The sequence below is a fragment of the Microchirus variegatus genome (genome assembly GCF_963457635.1).
Source record: "Microchirus variegatus genome assembly, chromosome: 20".
Lineage (NCBI taxonomy): Eukaryota > Metazoa > Chordata > Actinopteri > Pleuronectiformes > Soleidae > Microchirus > Microchirus variegatus.
Window position 1 is genome coordinate 9980116 of NC_139821.1, and position 15197 is coordinate 9995312.

General features: G+C 40.3%; 1 protein-coding gene across 1 annotated transcript in view; it reads left to right on the forward strand.

The window, feature by feature from the left end:
* The window catches only part of LOC310941608 (copine-8), a gene marked incomplete at both ends in the record, with an annotated part of 94046 nt that overhangs the window by 23068 nt on the left and 55781 nt on the right, over positions 1-15197 (forward strand). The window contains 3 exons of the mRNA XM_083906794.1: positions 7352-7392; positions 11171-11217; positions 12448-12551. Of these exons, the coding sequence (XP_083762920.1) occupies positions 7352-7392; positions 11171-11217; positions 12448-12551 (192 nt within the window). The remainder of the gene's footprint in view (positions 1-7351; positions 7393-11170; positions 11218-12447; positions 12552-15197) is intronic.

Sequence of the window (15197 nt, forward strand, 5' to 3'; positions counted from 1 at the left end):
GCACATACTGACACGAGGGCTGAACAGCCTTTGCACTGCTCGTCCATGATGCCTCTCTTGGGCGGAGCTAACAGCTAAGCTAATAGAGACTGAGATGTGTTGCTTACTTTGGCCTTGTTTAGACCGCAGCCCAAATCAGATTTGTAAGCTGATATCGATTGTAAGTCAAATATTGATCGAAACAACGCCACAATCTTGTGGAATCGATGATTTAACCACGCCCTCAGTGTGGCGCCAAGTTTTCACCATGTTGATTGATTAGTGTTTTTGTAGACTCAAGAAAATACTACGCTTATTGACCCTAGGGAAACCTGCCTTCCGGGAAATATAAAGGTTTATGTTTCTAGTATTAGTAATCATCTAATGGACCTTTCCACGTCGCTCTGCTCCTTTGCAGTAATTGCCTTAAAAGCATGGTAGATGAAAGCTGAACAAGTGCCATGTAATGTGCTCTTTGATACATGGTGTTTTGCATGTGGAATCATTCCTTGAAGCCTGATTTTACCAATCTTCATTGAAAAAGTCACATTACCGAACATGAACACTTTTGTATGGATTTTTTTTTTTTTAAGCGATAATTAATCCAGTTGTGGCTGAGTGGATTACTTTGGGTTAGGCTTAATTATCTGGAGTGGGCTTCAGTTAGGTGTGGTAGCACATTAGAGGAGAGGAAGAGGATAACTATCATGAAGTGATTACGCAGTAAATGAATCAGAGAGGGAAGATGCACTGAGGAGTGGTTCTTGTGTGCATAAACAAGCATGCATCAGAGGAAGGGAGACAGTAGAAATGCCAAAGGTGATGCTTTTTGCGAGGGAAGAGGAGAGTTCCAAGGCTGAAAGACAAATCTTTTAATGAAATCAATCTGTTCAGTGATGAGAAGCTGTCTCCATCAGCACAAGTAGGATTCTATTGCTTCTTCATGTAGTTTGATCAGATTATTGATTTTTCTATTTATATAAAGAGATCTAAACTCCTTACCAAAAATGTATTATACATGCTTTTAATGCCTTGGGGAAACTCACAGCTAAAACTACTAATGCCATTTTAGCCTGGTACCTTTCTTCCTGCAGACTTCTCTGTGACTTTGGTGGCAGCATTTAGCTTTCAGCTGCCTGCCTCTGGATAAATAGAAGAAAAGGAGCGAGAGCCATGACTCATTCACATTATCCTCTGAAGTGGAAATCCTGAAAACACACACACACACACACACACACACACACACACACACACACACACACACACACACACACACACACACACACACACACAAACCCATGTGCACGGGGGAGCCCAGGAGCTCATATGGAGTGCCACCATGTGTGATGTGCTTAGAGCAGCAGCCAGTCACTGTGGATCCTGAAATTCTCTCTTAAAGGGTGAAAGATTGTAGGAAAATGACTCTTGACCCTGTGAAATGCCGTCACATTGTTATAGGACTGTATTTCATGGCCAAATTTAGGGATGAAAGTCATGAAAGTATGTAATGCGACAACATCCTCCACTACCTCTGACAACTAATTAATTATGTATGTAGTGTCTTGCTTGACACTAGGGATATTTATAAATTTTCAAGAAAAATAAACATGCCTCAATCTTAGAAAAATTAAACTTATTATACCATAGCTGGGGAATACTTAGAATATATGTGTTATTGTGTTAATGTATCTTCACTCTTCTGAAATAATTATCATAGCCTAAAGGATTGATATTTGTTTTTACAAGTTTTATTATAAGCCATAAAAAAATAGTCAATAGTCAAACAATAGTACCTTAGTTTGTAGTTGACATTATTCAAACAGGAGTAAGCTGCTTCGCTGGTCAAGTTGCTTATAGATCAACAAAAAACAAAGATTGTTTTGTTGTGATCTATCTATTTTCTGATTGCAGTTCCTTTGGTTGGGGGATTTTATCTTTTTGTGATCTGAATATCTTAGTTTTGGACTTTGAACATGTTAATAAGTTTGGATTTTAGGACCTTTGGGATTTGTTGTTGATTAAGGAAGTATGTTTGATTCTGTACCATAGATGGCAAAATAAGGAACATATCTGTGGACCCAGCTGTTAGTGGAGAGAGTGGCAAAGTTATTGGAGCTAACAAACTTAAGTTAACAGCTTATTCCTTTTTGATCGCTCTGCTCTTATAGGACCCAGTTTACGTGGTTTTCATTGTCTCAACAGGTAATCAAACAAGGAATTAGTAAGTAATAATAATCTCAATAATATTGAGATTAAGAATGATACACATTGAAATCAATATTTTAAATGGACAGAACACATGAACCGTCCCTATTAGATTTCTTCATTAAAATCATACCGAAGTGGTAAAATGGTTGCATAATGTTGCTTTAACCAGCATTTTCTTCAAATCTTCTAAACAGCTTCCCCTGTCTCAAGTTCTGACAGAGTGTAAAAGACTGGAGACAGCAAAGGTCTTTTTACTTTGAGAACAAACATAATAGAAGAATTACAAAGGTAGTGTTGATGAGCCGGAAGAAAGAGACGGATACAGGCAACTGAGAAAGGACCACTGATGGTCTCAGGGATTTGTCTGACAGCCTTTCAAAGTCTATAACAATCCCTGGGATTGAAAGGATATCTGAACGCATTACCCATAGTCTGTGGGCTTTTCTGCAACCGAGGCACAGTTAGTGTGTGAAGGAAAGTGGATTGAAGAGTAGATTTAAATTCTTATCGTGACTTTTATGCACTAGAAATTTTCAACCTCACTGATCAGTTTATGACCTCTCTCTCGCTCCTCTCTTTCATCACAGTTATTCACCTTATTATTTTCAAGTCAGTATTCACCGTAAGGTCACATGCCACTTTCATATCAGCCCAGTTAATTTTCTCCAGCTTCTTCCTTCCTCTTTTTTGGATAACAGTTCTTCACAATTTGGTTAATTTACATCTTGGATGAAGCTCAGTGTTTTTGCGAGGACTGAAAACCGTGCACGACGTTTCACGAGTCACAAAAGAAGAGGAGCTCAGACCCGGTGTTTTTCAAGCATGAAATGAGAACTTGTAACAATCTGAATTCTTATAAGTATTAAAGAGTCAGAATATGAAATGAGACCAACTTCCAACCTGGAGATAGTGTTGTTTTATGGTGAAAGTTATCACACACTTCGATGGTGTAGGTTCATATAAACACATTTCTCAGACTGTGAATGTGTGACAACGGAGGGCACACAATTAAAAAGATTTGAGTTCAAGTATTTAAAGCGGAACTAGACCGGAAGTTCCAATTAACGCTGTTTTTTAGTGTGTATCTGCGTCATTACCTTGTTTATGAAGCCATGAAGTTTCGGAAAAAAACAGTTCAGCCATTGCTTAGAACGCTGTGTTTTATTGTAATCTCGGGCTCAGCGAGATCTCTGAAAATCCCGTTATAGTTACGTAAATGATCGTCCTGCTCCGGGCACAAGTCCGGGCACATCAGGTTGCGTACATTGAACCGCAGAAGAAGAATAACGTCCGTTGTGGAGGTGTTTCACGAGCGACAGTGTCTTCTGACTCTGGGTCTGACTCCGGGTCAAAGTCATAAAAGGGACTGCGGTGGGGAGTCGTGAAGAAGCTATTTTTAAACAATGTTTTGATAATGAGTAGCAGTGCATCCACCGTTCCAGAGGGGGGAGCTGCGCTTCTGAGAGCGGGTGTGCTGATATGTCACTTCCGGGTTGAGAGATTTAAGTCTCGTCTCGTGGCTGGGAAACACCGTCAGAAAAGAGGATTTATATCGGCTCGTTTACAGCAACTAGGAGGTTTTTGACCATAAAAACAACTTAATGTATGTAAGTAGACCTCCATAACTATATGCGCAACAGGACCACTCTTTGTGACCTTTAAGCTTTTCAGTTTAAGATTGGCAGTACAGAGAGACTGAGCTTTTCACAGGCCAGTATACAGTCTCATATTTTGTAGAAGAAACAACACAGACACCCTTGTTACTTATCATGTATTTGTATTTTTATTTATTTGTGTTTAAATTGATCAGTAGCATGTTTGCAAAGATTCTTTCAATACAAAAAGGCTGAGCATTGCATAACATTCTTCACATTCAATGTGTTTGTTTTATTTATGACACATTGGTTTGGGCTGAATAGAGAAAAAATATTACAGCAACAACAGACATTGTTTTTGCACATTAGAAATTGCTTTAGAGTTCACCGGTATCATTCTTGTCAACAAATATTAACAAGAGTCAGGGTTTCCCCCAGAAAACCGGCTAAGCCCGGTGGTATCTCTCGGGCCCACTCGCGGCTGACGGCGTTTTTTTGTTCCCTTCTCCCTCTCCTGCACCGTTCCTCGCTCTGCGCTCCTGCGTCTCCAAGCGGTCTCTTCCAAAGCAGCCTGGATAATTTCTCTACGTGTTTTATCCCCACATAAAAATAATGATCTTTATGACGATGATGGACTACAGTCACGATGAAGTGCAGGTGATCCGTGAAGATCTGAGTAAAACACCGGTGACAGACTCTGAAGAGCAGAACGCACTTTTCATCGTTTTCACTCCGTGGTCTTAATCTTTGTGAAAGAAGAAGCTTTAACGCTGCAATTAAGGGAATAACAGATGCATCATAACAGATGAGCTGATGTCTTTTGTTAACTGCTCAAAGAGAGAGAATGTTCTCTGCTGTGAAGTGAATGTTGCGGGGAGTTCATAATCTGTGCCGCACGCAGCCAAGTTTCGCTTTTGCGCAGAGACTTTCCAGCGTTTAACAGGTGCCGTTCCACCGTGTTGTAGCTGTGTTTCGACCGCCGAATTATCGGTGCATCCCTAAATATAACATCTTTATTGACAAGAATGATGTAACCGTAATAATGACGGACTTGATAGTGTGACTAGGGTTTCAATCAGCACCTGGACAAGCGTTCGCTGCGCGGATTATTTGGGGGCGCATGCTCTCTTGTTCCCCGGTATTGAAAAAGCAGAGGTGTATAAAAAAATCTATTTTAAATAAATAAACAAGTAACGCTAAGCCTGGCGGGGGGGCAAGTATAATACACTGGGGGAAACCCTGAGAGTTACTGCAACATATATTTTACAACAGTTGTAACAAGCAATACCATTTACCAACTGTCGGGGAACCCCGAAAGCAAATTCTACTTTATGCTAGGCTACTTTAAGTTTAAATTCTAAATCTTGAAAGCCATTTCAACACAGGAAGAATTTGAGGTTAGCAAGCACATCACCAAACCTTGGTTGAACCAGGTTATCTGCAATAGGTTGGTTTTGCAGCAGTGCGAGTGCTTCATCAGGTATAATTCTAAAAACCCCTGGAGACCCTGGCGGCACATTGGTGTCTACTAACTGACTGGTTGAAGGAGCTGTAGTAGATGGTATTGGTGGTTGCCTTAAGGCTGCGGCAGCAGTGGCACCAGAGCTGGAATCAGGTTGATCCATGGCTATGTTGTCTGCAGCTGGTGTCTGCTCGATGGTGACTGCTGCGGCTCGAACAACAGGAACTGTAGCTGTTTTGAGTTGTTGTGGGGTACAGCGCCATTGTTCGGTGGGAACACACGACCCTGTGTTCATTGATAAGGGTTTAAATCCAGCAGCTACAGATGCACTGTCAAATGATTTTCCATCTTGTTCCTCCAGGAAGGAGGAGACTAGCTGAGCAACTAGGAGATCATTTTCCTTCTTCTGGAGTCGACGGCGTTCATGCAGCTGCTTAGACATAGCTTTAGGTGCTTGTTGGGCCTCATGTTGTGGTCGTTTGTCTTTCCTGTCCTTAGCATTGAGTCTCGCACACTCCATGCTAGCCTGAACACCAGTGTACGCATGGCCTTCACCTGACCAAGAGGACAAGGACCTCTGCTCTGAATTAGCACTGGTGTGCCTACCGTGTTGTACCGTGGAACCAGAGGCTGCAGTTGAAAATAGTTGGGAGCGAAGATCAACATCTAAGCTTGCCAAATATTCTGGGGGATGGCGTCCTCGGTCAGGTCGTTTAGGTCGTACAACTTGACTTTCCAAGGATGCTGGTTCCATAGCGTACGTTGATGTCCCAAATTAAGAATAAAGACAACAGTTTGGGTTGGACAACTGATCACTTCTGAGTAGACTTTGACGTCCAAAATGTAGGGTTTACATCAATATTACGCACTGCATATGTATTCTAAAGATCAAAGTTAGATTAAAAGGCCATTTCAGCAGAAGATTGTGAGGTTAATTGTCCTGCTGAGTCCAACCATTCTGTCACACACTGTTCTATCTGTCTTGCACAGATCAAAGGCATAAGCAATTCCCATCTCAGTTGCCATGGCAACCCCGATCAAAGGCACACCAAGAGGAAACGACTACATCCATCAGCTGCATTGGCCACTAACATGAGTAACATGACAGATACAAGAGTGCAAGGGCTTGGTCAACGCTGCCCAATTTTTTTTTCATTGGTTGGGAATGTCAGCATATTTATCTCTCGTGTTCCTGATTGCTTAATTTTAATAAGGTTCATGGTCAAGTTGAAAATAAAATGATTCACTCACATGTCTTTGTTTGTGATAACATCTGAAAACTCATCTCAGGTTGATTTTTTAGAAATATACAGTAAAGTGTTGGCTGTTCCCCAAACACCAGTCATGCTTTAACCACTTCATGTTACTTTTCATGGGTTTCAATGTTGAAGACATATATGGGATATCGCCATCAAAAATATATTGAAGAGAATATGTCTTTTTATATTTTTTACTAGTGCTGTTCCATATCGTATTGTTGATAATAATAATAATGGTATCATTTTTTTATGTGAGCGTTTCACACAGCCACAGAGTAAAGCAGAGGTGAAGTGAAAATGTGAAATGTGATTAACACTTCTTTAAACTTAGTATTAGAAAATCTGGCCTAAATATCTCCTGGCACTATGAGGATTTATGTTAAATAAAAATGTAAAATGACAATTACATTCAAAGCAAAGGTACACCTTGTGCACAGGAGTAAGAAAATACATACGATCAATCAAGAATGAAATCATAAACTTGTCATTATTCTGGTATTTTAATTACAGAGTACATTTTTTATGTGATATATTTATTTTTGTCTGTTTTGATATGTTTCTATACATATTTTCTTATTTTGAACTGTGTATTGATTATTACGGAAAAAAGTACTTACACCATTAATGTCACAATTTTGCCTGGAATATTGTGAGATAATTGTACATCACCCATCCTCAAATTATACATATTCAAGCAGTTCATAAACCTCGGTCTCATTGCTGTGGTCAGTCCAGTATTTTCAGTAGCTTTTTCACACCACAGTGATACTGTCAACTGAACATGGTGGTACTGACTTGTGCATAGGGATCCGTCTCTCTAATTACTGTCTCCCTTTGTGTCTCCACAGAAATCTGCTGGACAGGGACACCTTCTCCAAATCAGACCCAAGTAAGATCACCCTCGAGAACGAGTTTGTGTCAGTTTGTGATTGTTAATTGGGAGAATACAAGATCTTGGCTCCTAATCACTTCTAATCCTCACTCTGGGGGACGGTGGTAATGGACGAAGCATAAGGAGGAAGGACGGGAAAGGCCACAAAATAAAATATGAGTCAATTAAGGGTGTAGGGAAGAAAGGAGTAAGTAAAGGTAAAAAAAAGGAGGTATCTACAGAGTGTAAAGAAGTGAGAAATTAATTAATAACTGAAAGAGGATCTTTCTTTCGTGGCATACATTTGTTATTCGTGAGTCACTGTTTAAGTGTTTTGGCTTTTTCACAGTGTGAAAGCTTGCCTAAAGGCAGGTCTGACTAATACATGTGAGGCTAATGAGCAAGCTTTTTCCCGTAGATTGATGAAATGGGTGGTTGTCCTCCTCCCCTCACTGGTGAAATCATTATAATAATACCGTTAGTGTCATGGCTGCATGCTAAAGCAATGCATTGACATTCTGGGAAAAGTGCCTTTTTTTTACTTCCTCTCCAAGAATCAAGAGCAATTCCACTCTTTTGTACATCAGAGAGAATTAGGCTCATCCGCAGTGAGATTTAGCATCGATTAGCCTTGAAAAAAATGAAACATCACGCACGGCAAAGTCATGATTCCTCCTGCAGCTGTGTAAATGTTTCTGCTGCACAGGATCCCCTTTGAGCAGATTAGTTCAGCACCACTCTCTCAATTTGTCTGTCATATCACAGATCATGAGAAGTAATGTGATTTTTCCACCTTTTAAACTGTTTAATGTCTATGTTGTTCAGGCATGCTTTCATTTGATGCAGCAACTTTTGTTGTTGAGCAAAGTTTGCCAGTGATTCACGTTACAATTTTAGCTATTTTACGTCTTTGAATCAACTATTTCATGTGAAAAATGTGCTTCACGTTTGGTGTGAACCCATGATAAGTCCACATCTAATGACCACGTTACGTTCACAAACCAGCAGAATATTTGCCTACTACTCAGCTGAATGATTTCAATGGGTTATATCACATCTGTATCGTGTGCTTTCTTCCTTTTGGCACATATAGAATTCAACAAAGTGTCTGAAGTGGTTGGCAGTGGTTCAGGTGTGCATAGTCAAATATTTCTGTGGGCAGTTTTACCGACAAGATTTTGCAATACGACGAAAACATTCAATTACTGACAAAGGGAATCATTATGCTGGGAGTGTTACAGCCTCACTCATCTGTAACTCATGTCCTGACACATGATCATTGCCTGCATTAGGGCCCAAAAATCATAACAAATGCAAACAGCGGAAAGAGGTGACTGATGTGTTAAGATCCTAAGAAGCACAGCGCTTCACCTACAGTACAGCATTTGCATTGGGTCTGTCACTTTTTCCAAAAATCATTTTGGAACTAATATTTCATGACCATTGACTGTGGAAGGTTTTTTGTTATGAAGCCTTGAAATGTGCAATTCAGCTGTCAATCACAACAACGGTGTACATGGACACTCGTATGAAACTTGCTTTCCCAAAACATCATTTGCAAAACCTGAACCCTAACCCACATTCAGTTGAAGAAGACCTAAGCTAGAGATTGAGACCATTTACTCCTGAGAAATATGTTGACTGATGTTATAAATTAAGTGAGCTGATCATCCATCTTCTACCGCTTTATCCTCCACATGAGGGTCCAGAGGGTTGCTGTGCCAATCTCAGCTGACACAGTGTGATAGGCGGTCCATCAGAGGGCCACATAAAGACAAGCACAGTCGCAGCTTTGGTCAATTTAGATTGTCAGATTTACCTATTGCATGTTCTTGGACTGTGGGAGGAAGCCGGCAAAAACCTGCACACACACACTTTTGACTGCTCACAAGGACGGTTTATGATTTTTGTTTTGTGTACACTACCGTTCAAAAGTTTGGGTCACCTAGACAATTTATTTGTCTAGGTGACAATTTATTTGTGTTTTCACACTTTTATTCATCAAAAGAGTTCAAAATGGATAGACAATATAGTCAAGACATTGACAAGATTAGAAATAATGATTTTTATACAAAATAATAATTTTGCCCTTCAAACTTTACTTTCGTCAAAGAACCAGCAAAACTGTTTTCAGCTGTGCTAACATAATTGCAAAAGGGTTTTCTAATCATCCAATAGCCTTCTAACGCGATTAGCAAACACAAAGTACCATTAGAACACTGGAGAGATGGTTGCTGGAAATGGGCCTCTATACACCTATGTACATATTCCATTAAAAACCAGACGTTTGCAGCTCGAATAGTCATTAACCACATTAACAAAGTGTGTAAACTTTAAACTGTTAAACATAACAAAGAATGTAATTCTGATTAATTTAAAGGTGAAGTAAGTAGTTTATAGTGCCATCTAGAGGAGAGGCTGAAATTTACAACAAAGAACTGCTCCTCTTCTCACCCCCTCCCTTCCCTGAGCGCTACGGTATCCTCAGCCGGTCAAATGCCGCCTCGTCGTCTTTCTCCGTGTCAGCAGATGAGGTTCGTGAGGCGAGGGAGAGGGCGAGCTGCCGTGGCCGTAGCAGATGAAGCGGAGAGAGTGGAGGCGGGGCTTCCGCTACAAGTAAAGCAACGCTTGATTTGTTCTCTCGCGTTTGTCTATACAGGCTCCCGTAGAAACATGGCGTCTCGTGGCAATGCAGTAGCGGCCCGCGACCATGTTATTTTACATGACTTTTTGAAACGCTACGAAAATGAAACAAAGAATATTATACAGCGACTAGACAATGCAGGAGCACATAATATGTATACAAAAGTGGATTTTGGGTTATATAAACCCATAAATACTACACAGTGTCTTGCTTTTCCTTCAAAAATAAGGACATTTCTAAGTGACCCCTTCAACTTTTGAACGGTAGTGCATGCTTCATGTCAGTGCGTGCGTGCGTGCGTGCGTGCGTGCGTGCGTGCGTGCGTGCGTGCGTGCGTGCGTGCGTGCGTGCGTGCGTGCGTGCGTGCGTGCGTGCGTGCGTGCGTGCGTGCGTGCGTGCGTGCGTGCGTGCGTGCGTGCGTGCGTGCGTGCGTGCGTGCGTGCGTGCGTGCGTGCTGATGATGATGATGATGATGATGATGATGATGATGATGATGATGATGACATCAGGACAACCTTTGGTGTTGTATACTGATTTACTCCTTTTGTCTCACTCACTCAGTCACTGTCTTGCCTCAGCACATTTGCAGAAGCTCAGACTTCAGTCGTATGACTCTACATGAAGACATGCTTTTATGCTGAGTAGCACTTGTGATTATGCTGAGCGTGGCCGCTTCAGTCCACTGATATGAAATGTCCTGACAGGGGAAAGAACATGAAGCTAAAGGAGAGAAAGAGTATATAAGATAGTAGGACATGTGAAGATATGTTACTTTGAGGCAAGTAGTGATCCAAGAGGACAATGTTATTACTCTCTGTTTCTTAAAAATAAATGCATGAAACACGTTCGTCTGTTAATATATCCCCCTCTCACTGATCTGAAAACAACATCAAAGCTCAGTAATTTACCTTTAAGATAATCTTCTTGTTATGGGAAATTGCATATAATAGCAAGCAACATCAGGATATACAGTATAAAATGTATTTTTGAACTTTGGAAGTGAAAATAAGATGCTTTGATGTTGTCTTCTGATTTGCTAATTGATTTACTACATAGTGTTTGTCTAATGGATCCATGTAATACGTTGACATTTCACCTTCTCTATAGTTACCAAACATTATTAATAATATGATATGCTTCTGTTCTTCACAGTTTGTGTTCTCTACACACAAGGCATGGGCAACAAGGAGTGGAGAGAGGTGAGTGTGTTGGACACCGAAGATGCGTGTGTGTTTTCTTGTATATTCATTTACACTCAAGTTGGCAGGAAAATTGGATTGGTTTAAAACTTGCAGGTAGTTGATGAACAGATGTCCTGTTTGCAAAGTGCTGAAAACCCAAAAAAACAATCACATAGACCGTATCCAGTTTCATTATCAGTTTCAAACCAGACACAAGAGAAAAGTCTGTCCTCGCTGCACAGATTCATATGCACATATTTGTGTTGTCGACGAGACACCAGCCTGATTATCTACAGACATCTGCTTGCTTGCGCTTAGAAACAGATTGAATTAACTCTCCACACACTGCTCAGTTGTCTCCCATGGCTTCACCTCTCACAATGCAACATTATCAACAAACAAAGCAAGAGCTTTGAATATTGCATTTTTCGTCGACGTTGGATGTGATGCACAAGATATTAAAACACTTTTATTTGTCGCCTTGATCTCTTAAGCTACAAGGAGCCACTGCAGAGTGGCTGAAGACCCAAGTTACCCCTGGTCTGGACCAACCAACATTCCTAAAACAAGCAATGGTGCTGACATTGCGAAAAACTAAATCAGATTACAGTTAATGTCGGTTTTGTGAGTTGTGAAATTTGAGGCTTAAATGCTTTTTATTGATGACATTTGATTGTATACACTGAAAAGATGAAACAAAGTTCATTATATCATTCAATAAGTCACCTTTATTTTAAACTGATCTGCACTGACTCTGACAATAATCCCCCCTTTCAGCCAATCCCTGTAACTTCTTCCCGAGCTCACATATTTTCGTGCTGCTGTGTGATTCACAGTAAGGAATATTCATGAATGTAAATGAGGGGGCAAATCTTTCAGCTGCAATTATTCCCAGTTATTCATAGTTCTGAGTAGCCCATCATCTGCATGCATTATTAACATGCTGAGTTAAATGCCAAACTGGGACGTACCTGACCCCCATTGACTTGATACTTCAGCTGCTCTGCATTTATTATTTTTGAGCTGTATATATAATGTCTGCAACTGGTCTCTCCACGGGAAAACCTGTGGTCATTAGTGAGTCACGTAAAATCACATCACAGAGCATAGCTTTTAAAATGCACCTGTAAATGAATGCAATGACTTTGAAACACTACCGAGTGTAGATGCAAATTGGAGACTGGAATGGACACTGTTTTGCTTTAATGTTCTTTCTTATTTGTCTTTTTTCTTGCTTTCTTTGTGTAGTTTGGGAGGACAGAGGTGATTGACAACACATTAAACCCGGACTTTGTGCGGAAATTCATTTTGGACTACTTCTTTGAAGAGCGACAGAACCTACGATTTGACTTGTAAGTCATATGTACACCTGTGTGTGTGTGTGTGTGTGTGTGTGTGTGTGTGTGTGTGTGTGTGTGTGTGTGTGTGTGTGTGTGTGTGTGTGTGTGTGTGTGTGTGTGTGTGTGTGTGTGTGTGCCATTGCAATATTAATATTTGCTGAAACTAGAACTCGCTCTGCCTCAAGACTTTGTAAAGGTCGAACGGCATTTCAGGAGACAGAGTTGATCTTTACATTTACTCAGTGTCAGAGGCCTCCTTTAGGAACTTTACCGTTATTAATTCCAGAATATGAGTTAGCTTTTCTGAAAAACTACAGAATGTCATAGAGTAAATGTAAAAGTCGAACAATCTAAATGTAATGCAGTCATCATCAAAGTTCATAATTGTTAATAGTTGTGAAAGGAATACTTTGTATTGCTAGAATAGGGGTAGATTTTTTGAAAAATTGTGCTTCTCAACCTCCGTTTCCCCTAAGTTGAGAAATATCTTTTTTTATGTGTCCACCAGTGACTCTTGGTCAGAGCCTTCGTCTGAGGCTTGAAACTGCAACACTAAGGGCCTGATTTCCTAAGATCCCAAATAGAGAGCGCTAAATTGTATGCGCAAGCTTAAAAATTGCGCCTGCTGCTGGTTTGCGTTTTGCGGGTGACTTAGCAGTGGCAACTTACATTGCCACTGCAATTGACTACAGGTGCAGAAGTGGTTAAGACCGCTCTATTTAAATGAGGGCTTGGCGCTAGTCAAGGGTTTTAAACATGGAGAAAGAAAGAGCTGCACCAGTTAAGACCTGGCTTTCAAACGTGCTAATTATAGATGCAAAAATAAGCACCACAATCAGTTTCAGGTTTAATAAATCACTTTGCCTGTGCTAAAATTACATATTTACATTGTCTCCCCCCAGCACATGCAAAGTTGCGTGTAAACGCCCTGCATTGCATGTTCATTAAGGCAAGACCGTTATTTTGCCCGTCTGAGAGACGCAATCCTCGTTGCGCCCTGTTAGAAGATCAGCATCAACGCAAATTTGTGTGCGCAATCCAGTTTGCATGTGTTTTTGCATGCACAAAGCTTTGGTAAATCAGCCCCTAATTCCGCACTTTTTAACGGAACCTCATTTCCAGAACGTAAACAGTGTCCACCATCTTTGCTAACAGTTATGTTAACAGGACCAAGTGTCACTGGTGGGCACGTAGCAAAAAGAATGATGATATTTCTCAACTCAGGGGAAACTGGGGTTGGGAAACACCATTTTTCAAAAATTCTACCCCTATTCCCCTATTCTAATAAAACAAACCTAAATGCTAATCGGTGAAGTATTCCTTTAAGCTTAAAATATTTAGCTTTTGTTTGTTTGCTTCAAAGTAGGCACATACAGCTGCTCCCTGCTTCTCTTTTATACTATTTAACTCAATTTGTATAAACTGGGAGAAGACAATTCAATTAAGACAATTCTACAGACAAAGAGTCACTTCTTTTAATATTCACTTATATCACCACCTGGCATGTGGCCTCTACTCAAACTAATTGCAGGAACAAGAGCTTAAATTAATTGACCAAAACATGAAAGACCTTTTTTTATTCAACAGCATATTTTTTTTAGACATTCTAAAATGATTAAGTCCGGTTTCACAGCTACAGCATGTCTCATTTCATATTTTTACATGAGCAGCACGTGTCTCACAACAAAATTATCTTCCACTACAGTTTCAGTATCTACCGTATCTGTCACAAACATGTCATTTCTTTTATAAAACAAACCTTTATTGTGAAACTGAGGAGTCCTGTTACAGTACAGAGGAGCATTTAGGGAATTGAAAAGTATATTTTTATGATTTTTTTTTAAAGGCAAACCCATTGTAAAACATTGCAGAAGCTCCACAGCAGCTCCGCGGTAGGTGAGCAGGAGACCGACACATGTGAGACGCGGCAAATCAGCTCTGCTCACATCACGCACTGCACACAGTGTGACACCAGCTTAAGTATTTGACATTGACACTAGCAGGCAGTATTTAAGTGAGATGTCTTCATTTGTTTCGATGCCCTAGTATCTCCATTATGCACTTACAACTTTAAAAGCAATATTGGTACAGTTCCAGAATTTATTTTTTGACTGCTGATATGTGGAACTGGCATTTCATCTAATTAATCTAATTACTCTCTCCAAATGAGTCATTTAGTTAAAAGCTACTGGATGTACAGATCGAAGTTTTACTGCAACCTTCTTGTGCTGAAATGCATATACACACGGTATAAGGTCTATTACTATTTTGAATGGATTATTTTGGCACTATATACTGCCTGTTGGTGAGAGGATTTCAGTGGCTTTATTTTATAGATGGAGACTTGTTATGTTATACAATGTGAATGGGAAGAAAGTTGGACTCCATGATGGTTTAGTCCATCTGCATGTTTTGGAGAAAGAGAGTTATAATACTATTGTGACATGTAGCCTACATTACTTGGACAAAAAACATAGCATGTAGTCATGTGTCAGGAAATGAGTAGACAGCCTTGTGTCTAATGTGTGCATACAGTACATGTACAAGTGTTTGAGTTTGCACACGGGTTTCACCATCACAGCATATACTGCTATTGTCACCTCAACAGAGAAGTGTGACAGGCTCACATGGACATGCAAGACCTTGTTTGTGCATCGC